Below are 10,472 nucleotides of genomic sequence, written 5' to 3' on the forward strand. Positions count from 1 at the left end.
CCCCGCTGAAGCCCAGCACTGTCGGATCCATGGGATCCACATGTGTGGAATGCCACATCCCCCTTCTGCAGGCCTGGCTGTGCTCCCCTGTCCCAAGCACAGAGTTCTGCAGCCTGGGGAGAATGTGTGGACATTGGTGCGTACCGGGAGCCCCTGCAGGATGGGTGTCCAGAAGGCTTTAGGTTTCTTTTTTTGGCCACACTGCGAGACATGAGAGATCTTAGTTCCCAGACCAGGGATCGAACCCGTGTCCCCTGCATTGGAAGCATAGAGTCTTAACTGCTGGACTGCCAGGGAAGTCCCAGGAATATTCTTAGTAACATTTCCCTGCAGAGCAGCTTCTTGAATTTTTTCCCTTTTACTTAAGAAAAAAAATTTGTTTATACACCTGAAACTAACACCAGCTTGTCAATCAGCTATACTTCAATCTTTAAAAATTGTTTAAAGTTCAGTTTAAACCATTATTAGCATGTTCTTAATGGTTAGAAGGAGGTGGCACAGTTTCTTGTGTGCGGTTCTGAAGGACTTGGAGAGGGTCAAGGTGATTAGAATAAAGTACCATAACCAGGCCCCATGAGGACTGTGTCCCACGGATTCATCAGTGGATTGGGCACCTCTGTGGTGCCAGAGACTAAAAGGTGAGTAGTACAGTCTCCATTCATTCATTCATTCATTGTAGATATAACCTGGACCGTGATTACTGATCACTTGCTCTGCAGCAGGCACTGTGCTAAAGCCTTTTGTACCAGGGATCTTATTTCATCCTCGCCATAGCCCTGTGAGATGGCTCGAATTGTTATCCCCATTTTACAAAAAGAAAACATGTGCCTAATGAAGATTAACTTGTCCAAAGTCCCGTCTTCAGCAAGTGGTAAAGCCGGAACTCAAATCCAGGTCAGAGTGACACTAGAGAAATGCCCCAGAGGGTGGCCTTTCCTTACAGAGGGTGCGGGGTGTTGTTCCAGTAAATCCATGCTGCTGCTGCTAAGTCACTTCATTCGTGTCCGACTCTGTGCGACCCCATAGACGGCAGCCCACCATGCTCTCCCGTCCTGGGATTCTCCAGGCAAGAACACTGGAGTGGGTTGCCATTTCCTTCTCCAATGCACGAAAGTGGAAAGTGAAAGTGAAGTCGCTCAGTTGTGTCTGACTCTTCGTGACCCCATGGACTGCAGCCTACCAGGCTCCTGTGTCCATGGGATTTTCCAGGCAAGAGTACTGGAGTGGGGTGCCATTGCCTTCTCCGAGTAAATCCATAGCAGCTGATCTTTTTCTCTGGTTGATGATCTGAAAGTCCTCCTCCTTTTTTCTGAAAATTGAGGGGTTTGATATAGCAAACTCAAACTGAGAAACTTGAGCACAGGAGCTGGCAAACTATAGTCCATGGGGTCAAACCTGGCGGACCCGGGCTTTTGTAAATATTGGAACACGGCCACACCCGTTTGTTTACATATTATTGGCTGCTTTCCTGCTGCAGGCAGAATTGAATAACTGTCTCAGAGACCATATCCCTGCAAAGCTGAAAATATTTCCTATCAGGCCCTTTACGGGAAAAGCTTGCTGACCCTTGCCTTATCAGGGACTCAGGCTAGTCCTTGAGGTCATTGTGGGTGGTGCCTTTTTTGTCCCACCCCCTGAGCTGTGAGGCAGAGATCATGTCTCCTACATCCTTGTGGCCCCAGCTCCCAGTGGCATGCTGCCCACAGTCAGTGCTCAGTAAATGTTTGAAGGGCTTGTGTACAGCAAGGTACCAAAGAAGAAAAGAATTGTTTGTTCTCTTAGGGAGGAATCAAGACTTGGCAGAAAAAGTTTCAGCTAAGCAGGGATGGGAAGCCAAAGAAATTACCACTCTGGTAGTCTGCTACAAGCTCAGATGCTCCCTGGGGCAGGGAAGTGGAGGATGTGTGAGGTGGGCCAGAGACAGTAGGGATGAGTGGGGAGTGGGGAGAAGTGGGAAAAACACATTCTTCTAAGCGGGCAGCTGCTGTGTAGATCTAACCAATTGTTGCTGAGTGGGAATACATATCCAGTGTTGCCAGATGTTCTGAATTTTTCGAAAGAAGCCAGAAATCCAGACTTTTAGAAAGGAGAATGTAACAACTACCATAATATATATATGTGTGTGTGTGTATATATATATATATAGAGAGAGAGAGAGAGAGAGTCCCAGGTGGTGCTAAAGAACCTGCCTGCCAATGCAGGAGACATAAGAGACTGGATTTGATCCCTGGGTCTGGAAGATCCTCTGGAGAAGGGAATGGCTTCCCGCTCCAGTATTCTTGCCTGGAGAATCCCATGGACAGAGGAGCCCGGTGGGCTATAGTCCATGGGGTCGCAAAGAGACACAACTGAAGCGACTTAGTGTGTGCGCATGCACACACACACGTATATATGGTAGTAGTGTTAGTTGCTGCATCGCAGGCAGATTCTTTACCATCTGGACCACCAGGGAAGCCCGTGTGTGTGTGTGTGTGTCACTGAATACCAAAGGGAAGGAAGAAAGGAGAAGATGGGCAAGAATAGCACTTGCTGAGGTCCAGATCTGTGGCTGGCCAGACAGGACAGAATGCTTTGACAGGCTTGTAGTATCCCCAGCCATATTTTACAGTCTAGGAAACGAAGGCTCAGAGGAGCTGCTCGAATGGAAGTGTGCAGTGTGTTGGCCACAGGCTCTGGGCCAGGTGGCTTCCATTTGGCAGAACACAGATTCAACCCTGGGGGTTTGGACTCCAGAGCTGAAGTCTAAACCTCTCCAATCACCAGGGCACTGCTGCCTCTCTGCAGGGGTCTAGGACAGAACCTTCACGTCTGATTTTCCTCAGCTGTGAAGTGGCGGGTCACACTAGCTGTGTGGTCTCAACAGAGGGGTAAGGAGCACAGCCAGACAGGGGCATAAACTCTAACCACCACCTCTGTTCTCCCAGGAGGTCACTTAACCTAGCTGGCTGGAGTTTTCTAGTTCCCTTAACACAGACGTTGCTTCTTGAAAGATTTCTAAAGCTGCTTTTAAAATGAGACATTCCAAGCCTTCCTGCTACCTTTAGGCCAAGGCTTCCCTCTTTGAAATCCTCTCTCCCATTTTAAGCCAATGCATTAATAGTAACCTATATGGGAAAAGAATCTGGAAAAGAATGAATGTCTCTATGTATAACTGAATCGCTTTGCTGTACACCTGAAATTAACACATTGTAAATCAACTATACTGCGACTAAAAAGAAAGAGGTAGAGCACCAAGATCATGCCAGGACGGCCCGCTGCTGAGCCAGGAAACCGGATGAGGCCCAGAAAGGGTTTTGTTTATTTTAATGAAATGAAGTTTGCTGCTGTAGACTATCAAAGACAGTGGAATGGATCACCCAGAAGGAGCTCTCCTGGGGTTGGGGTGGGAGGAGACGTTGCCATTTGTCCTGGCAGGGGAGCCTTGGGGACCAGATTGGGGCCCCAGTGAAAGATCCCAGACCTTTGAAGGATGATCACGTGGGACAAGGTCTTGACTCCGGCTGACCCTGGTGGGAAGCACCAGGCCTGGAAGGGAGATCCTGTGGGTAGGCAGACTGTGGAAAACATACAGAACCTTAGGGGATGGAGTGGGTGCTCTGGGAAAAGCATCAGGTGTTCAAAGTGAACACCCAAAGATGTTCAGGTGGAGGTCGGAGGCAAGGAGCATCCATACCACAGGAGAGGTTACAATAGATCCATTTCTTGTGTGATACTTGGTTCTAGAATGTCTAGACTTCATGGGATTGAGACTTGACCTGGGTGAGTGGTTGGGATTTAACCAGATGAGAGCACCTGAGAAGGAATTTTCATTTTAAAATCTAGAGGCAGGGAAAGCCTGATAGCTTTGGGTGCCAGAGCCTGGGAGTGGGCTTGATGATTTAGTGTCTGTCCTTAGGTTGGATGGTGGCCACTGGTCTGGGCAGTGGTGACCCCCCAGGGTGGAGGGTCTAGTTTTCTACTACATGGAGTTTCTTCAGCATCATTGATTCCACCATCTGAATACTGCCTGCCTGGAGTGGGGCCAAGAGAGAGGCAGGTTCTGAGTAAAAGCAGGATATGAACAGCTTCATAGGTAGCCGTGGTTTAGGAATGGCATCTTCCCACACCCACAGCAGACATTTGTTAATCTGTCATCATGGGTTTCCCCCAGGGGCCCGGTTACAGCCATGGCACCCCCCTTTTGGACTCAGTGTATCAGCCATAAAGACACCTGTGAGATGGACAAACTTACTCCAAACATAGAGCTGCCTAGTGAAAGGATCCATTCTGGGGAGGGTTTTTGAGGGTGAGGGGGGCTCAGGTGGACACGGGGATGAAAACAAATCGCTCTCTTTGCCTGTACTCGGCTCCTTTGTTTTCTGGCATGCAACTGCTTCCTTGGTAGGCGTTGAAAATTCAGTAAGCAAACTCCTCAGGGGTTGGGTATTTCTGGAAGAGAAAAGAAGTAAGTTGGCAAGACCTAAAGAGGAAGCTGTCTTGTCTTCCTTGGTATTGGGAGGACTCTGAGCTCAAGGCCAACAGGAGGCTGGGTTATTTAGCCTTTATGCTGGCAAAAACTGAAGGCAGGAGGAGAAGGGGGATGACAGAGGACGAGATGGTTGGATGGCATCACTGACTCAATGGACATGAGTTTGAGCAAGCTCTGGGAGATGGTGAAGGACAGGGAAGCCTGGCTAGCTGCAGTCCATGGGGTCACAAAGAGTCGGACATGACTGAGCGACTGAACAACAGATGGGGGTGGGTGGGTACACACACACACCCCTCCACCCCCCAGGTCAAGAGGGAGTGGCATTGCAGCCTCGACTCCCTAGAAAGGCATTACCACCTGGAGCTTTTTCTTGATGTTAAAAAAAATTTCTCCTTGATTTGAGATGGTGTCCATACAATTTAATACCTGATTTTTGTCTTCTGTAATTACAAAGATTTTTTCCAAATCATCAAAAAATTGTAATTATGATTTTTAATGGCTGTGTTAATTATCTGTTTGTTGAGCACAAGTGTGCTCTGTTCCAGATCTGCATCCAGTCCTCGAGGAGCCTGAATGCTGTTGTGTTCTCTGCCCGTTCAGGCGTCTGTGGTTGGTGTCCTCCATTCATTCGTTCGTTTAGCAGACGTTGATGGAGGGCTGTTTCTGTGCCAGGCACAGTGCTGGGCTCCAAGCAGTGCTGGAAAACGAAAACATCATTGTCCTCAGGGAGCTTATGTTCTGGAAGAGCGAGAAAGAAAATACGTGTATCAGTTGCAGGAGAGTAAAGAGGGAGATCCAGGAAGGGCTTAGTGAGAAGATGCAGGGTGAGTGGAGGCAGGAGGGAGGTGAGGGATATCCTGGGAGAGGGGAGCAACAGGGAGACCGTGGGACTTCAGGGCGAGGGGGACAGGGGTCCCGGAGGCCCCAGCAGCCGCTGCTCTGAGTGGGGTGGGACGCCCTGGACGTTTTGAGCAGAGGGAGTGGCAGGGTCTGGGCTGCACTTGGTCACACCTTGTATTTTGTACCTTCACAGGGTTTCCAGGGTGGGGTCATGATAAGTAACCTGGCAGCAGGTGCCTTTATACGCCAGCCTTAATCTACATTTCACACCACTGGCTGACTGGGGCTGGAGAGAGAATTTTACTCTCAAAAAGTTGAGCGACTTCAAGATGCCTTGCTCCCTGTTGACAAATTATTTCCCCAAAAGGTGTTTCTTTAAAACTAATTTATACTTCTGGCCACAGGGTGAGAGCCACACGGCTGTCTATCGTTAGATTGATAGATCTGTCAATCTAACGATAGATCGTTACCATCATTATGTGTATTTGCTTGTTTTTAACTTTGTTCATTTAATAGCTGGGAAAATGGTATATCTCTAATTACAAGTGGGTTTGACATTCTTGTAAGATGGTGGTTTGTATTTCGTGTTTTGTGAAGTGTCTGTTCATGTTCTTTGCCGACTCCTGTATTATGAATTTAGACTTTTTTATCTTATCAATTTATATAAACACTTTGAATGTTACAGATGCAATACTGTTGGGAGTCACAAGTGAAAGAGCATTTTAAGCATAGCAAACCTTTAGGAGGGGCTTTCCCAGCAGTCCCGTGGTTAAGACCCATGCTTCCACTGCAGGGAGCCCTGACTGGGGAACTAAGATCCTGCATTCCATGCTGCTGCTGCTGCTAAGTCGCTTCAGTCGTGTCCGACTCTGTGCGACCCCGTAGACGGCAGCCCACCAGGCTCCCCCGTCCCTGGGATTCTCCAGCCAAGAACACTGGAGTGGGTTGCCATTTCCTTCTCTAGTGCATGAAAGTGAAAAGTGAAAGTGAAGTTCTCAGTCGTGTCCGACTCTTACCGACCCCATGGACTGCAGCCTAGCAGGCTCCTCTCGTCCATGGGATTTTCTAGGCAAGAGTACTGGAGTGGAGTGCCATCGCCTTCTCCGTGCATTCCATGAGATGTGGCCAAAAAATAAAATAAAAAATATTAAACTTTTAGGAACTGATTCTTGACTGATTGACTCCACTTCCCCCTCAGCATGCTCTGCAGAGTGTGTGCAGCTGTCTCAGTTGTTGAGGAGGATGGTTGTATGCTGCTGCAGCTCCCTGTCTCTCTAACCGAGTTTCTCAGACTTGGGTCATTGCTCTGCTGATGCCTAGAGTTCTGGGAGGGACATTTCAACCCCCCTCTTAGCAGGAAGAATCACATCCTGTCCCATGCCCAAAGGGGCCACTGTTCTTCCTTTGCTGAGAACACTGGTGCAGGCTCAGCAACTTTACCCCCACACTGCCCCCCGAAGCAGCTGTGGGCCAGGCCTCACTGCCCAGTGCCTGCACCTTGCCAGTCACAGAGCAACACGCAGTTTTGCCCTCTCTTTTGTGGAAGGGGATGAGGTATTAGAATTAATTTCCTTACAGGAATCCACTCTTTGTTTAAAAGGTTTGTGGGAAACAAACCCAAGTGGATGTTGGCTCAGGGGATCAGGGGTCCTTGGCCATTGTCTCTTCTCATGGTCTTGTTGGGTGTCCCCCAAATCTACTGTTGTCAGGAGGGAAAAATGAGATACTCTTTCGATGCGAGAGTCTTAACTGAGAGTAGCTCACCACGGGGCCAGGTTACTGTCTCCTGGCCTGGGAGCAGGAAAGGTAAGGAGTCTGTCTGTTATCTGCTCAGTCTCCAAGCCTGTAAATGACTACATCTTTTAGGATCCTTAAAGACAGGGCTTATTTATCTTTGTATGTCCTGCCTCTAAGCCTGGGACAAAAAAAAACTTCATAGAATTTATAGCATTAAAATAAAAACCTAGAAGGTGCTGCTTAGATTGAATTTAGTGGGGTATCTCTTAATTTTGATTTTGAAGCTGCTGTTTGTTTTTTTATGAAAAAATACCAAGTTATGGCATCATGAACTTGATTTGTGAGTTAGTGGATCCTTCTAGTAGCAGTTTGTAAACCTTTGTCAGGTTGGTTAATTTCTGTTGCCTGCACTGACTTCCCAGGTGGGTGGGTGGGTGGCTGTTGTGAGAGCTGTGCTTGCCCAGAGGTCCTCCGCTCTGGAGGTGCCAGGACATTTGCGATGGCGTAGAAGTCCTTTCCCTCTTCTCTGTTAGGCTTGTGGACACTGCCCAGGTTCAAGATGCCCCCTTCTCTGTTGCCTTTCCTGTTGTACCCAGTTGAACTGACCACACTCTCCTGGTCCCCCAGGACACCCCCAAATAGACTTCCCTCCTGGCACCTGCGATATATAATTGTGCTGACTTTTTGACTTCCCTCTAGAAGTGGAATGTGTGGCCTTTGACTTCCTAAGTGGTGCACAGAGTGATGTGAGCACTCAGGAAATGTGACCTTTGTCCCTGCTGAGACCCATCCTAACGTGTCCTGCTGCTGTTTCTGTAGAAATCGTGGATGGGAATGTGAAAATGACCCTGGGCATGATCTGGACCATCATCCTCCGCTTTGCCATCCAGGACATCTCTGTGGAAGGTAGGTCTTCTGCTCTGCTCCATGCTGTCCCCAGGCTTCCACCTCTCCCATGCCTTCACCATCACATCTTCCTCCCTGATCCATGGGGCAAGAGGTCCTTCATCCCAAGCTGCATCCTGGGCCGCTTGTCTATCGATGGCATCCTCGCTCTCTCCTAGTCTACAGACAAGTAAAAACTGGAGTGCTGGCCCCTAGAGTTGCGTTGCCTCCTCACTTTGAGAAAGCCCGAGATGGCTGTGGGGAAGTGTACTGGAACCACTGCTCTGGGGTTGTCAAATCCCAGAGTAGGGGAATAGCAGTCAGGAGAGAGCCATGAGAGAGACAGGGCCTCCACTTTGTTCCCATAGCACCCTCTGGTGGTCACCTTGCATGTCCGCAAGGGGCCACCATGGTCTGGGGCCGTGGTCTCTCTAAACTTTTGGTTTCACACTCCCGCAGTTTTTGACCTTTATGTCTGATAGGTGTGTATTTATTTTTCAGCAAATTATATTCATGTATTTCTATATCCTGGAGAAGGAAATAGCAACCCAATCTGGTGTTCTTGCCTGGGTAAATTCTCGAGTACAGCGGAGCCTGCCAGGGTACAGTCCATGCGGTCGCAAGAGTCAAACGTGACTTAGCGCCTAAACCACCACCACCACCATTGCTATACAAACACATCAAACCAGATTTTTAAAAGATGAGATTGGAGGTATTTTTAAAGTATTTTTAAAAATTCATTTTAATGGCCTAGAAATTAATTTTTAATGAGGACAGTGTGGATTAAATTGCTTTGTTATGGGAATCTTGGTTTGACAGTGATACAGCAATGTGAAGGTCTTAAGTTTGGTTTATAGATACCTGGTTATTAGGGCTGAAGTGACTAAATAGATACCCACAGTAGTTGCTTAGGGTTCTTGTTCGTGATAATAGATACAAATCTGGTTTTCAAATAGCTTTCTTGATGAGTTTATTCTTTTGGGTAGACTTCTTGTCAGCTCTGAGTAAATAGTTGTTTTTATCTTGCTGAAAAGAGCTTGAACTAAAAGCAGAAGCATTAGCTTTGAAGATTTTTATCATTTTCTTGTGCTTGAATTACTATATTATCTTTGCAGGAATTGTTGAGCGTCATTTTAAAGTCCATTTTGTGAACTGAAACCCACTTCACTGAGTACCACGAGCTGCTATTCACAGATGTGAACACATGGGGGCAGTGTGGTTTGCGGCCCTCCCGGGCCGGAAGCTTCTGGGGCCCCCTCAGATACCTGCCCTACTTACTGACACCTGTCTGCTTTACACACAGCAGCAGTGTCGATCCATGCGTTAAATATGAGGAGACCTTGTTTTTTCTTTTTAGATGAACAGTAAATGTGACTGGGAGTCCTAATGCTTTCTTCTTACATGACTGTGTGCAATCCACAGGGCACACGGGCCCTCCCTGTCTGAAGAGTCCTAGATTTCAGATTTCACAGACCAGTCAACCCTTCCTCCCCAAAGTGGCTGCCCGACAGAGGTTGCCGACTTAATTTTGTGTTGTTGCTATTTCTTTGCATAAAAGGGAGTGAGGGGGAGAGAGTCTGAAAGTTTGAAAGGCCATTTTCTCATTATTTTAATGTATCAGGTGGCCAGTTCTGAAATGATACCTGGCTTACTTCTGTGTCTCAAATAACGTCTCAAACTTTGTCCAGGAAATAGATTTAATGGCCTAGAAGCAGCAGGGTTGAAATCTAGGAGTCTCTGTGTGGACCCCCGTGTGAAGGACCCTGTGGTCACAGGGGTCCTTCAGGAGCCCACACCCTCCTTCCACAAGCCAGACTCTGACCTCTCTGCCCATCATCCCCTTCCCCACAGAGACTTCAGCGAAGGAAGGGCTTCTCTTGTGGTGTCAGAGAAAGACAGCCCCTTACAAGAACGTCAACATCCAGAACTTCCACATAAGGTGCGTGGCAGGGGGCTGAGGGGCTCTTGCAGAAGCCAGGCTGCTTCCCCCAAGGACCCCTGGGGCTCCTGGGCTGGGTCAGTCTCTGCTCTGGAACAGAACACAGAGCCTTGGGAAAGGAGTCGCTTTTCTGGAAAGGGAGTGTTGCCCTTCGAGGCCCACTCTGTTCTGGCTGCTGCCTGATACATCTTGGGTTGAAGCTCTTGGAGCCCCCTCAGGAGAGTGTCCGGAGAGTTCTAGCCTGGGGCTCTGAAACAGAGCAGACAAGGGCCCCAGACCTTGGTGGGAGGCTTGGGTGGGACGTGACAACTCACCAAACCCCATGGAGCCTTAACCCGGTGCCTGGGATTGTGGCAGCAAGCAGGCTCCTTCCCACTCTGTTCTCCCAACTCCTGCTCCGAGGGGTTGTGGGTTCATCTCTGGAAAAAATGAGATCCCTGCTTGGCACTTTGCCCTGAGTGCTTGGCTCCACTCACCCTCTGGCCACCCCCCACCACCTCTCCCCTGGGCAGCTGGAAGGACGGCCTCGGCTTCTGTGCCTTGATCCACCGACACCGGCCTGAGCTGATCGACTATGGGAAGCTGCGGAAGGTTTGTGTGCTC

The 10,472-nt window shown here is 48.6% G+C and overlaps 1 protein-coding gene across 4 annotated transcripts in view; it reads left to right on the forward strand.

Annotated features, from left to right (window-relative positions):
• Positions 1 to 10,472, forward strand: part of ACTN1 (actinin, alpha 1) — a 98,657-nt gene that overhangs the window by 59,830 nt on the left and 28,355 nt on the right. For all 4 annotated transcript variants that reach the window (XM_010846704.1, XM_010846701.1, XM_010846700.1 and 1 more), the window contains exons 4-6: positions 7,865 to 7,951; positions 9,782 to 9,869; positions 10,382 to 10,460. In XM_010846704.1, the coding sequence (XP_010845006.1) occupies positions 7,865 to 7,951; positions 9,782 to 9,869; positions 10,382 to 10,460 (254 nt within the window). The remainder of the gene's footprint in view (positions 1 to 7,864; positions 7,952 to 9,781; positions 9,870 to 10,381; positions 10,461 to 10,472) is intronic.

Source organism: Bison bison, unplaced genomic scaffold, assembly GCF_000754665.1.
Source record: "Bison bison bison isolate TAMUID 2011002044 unplaced genomic scaffold, Bison_UMD1.0 scf7180017864239, whole genome shotgun sequence".
NCBI classification, from domain to species: domain Eukaryota; kingdom Metazoa; phylum Chordata; class Mammalia; order Artiodactyla; family Bovidae; genus Bison; species Bison bison.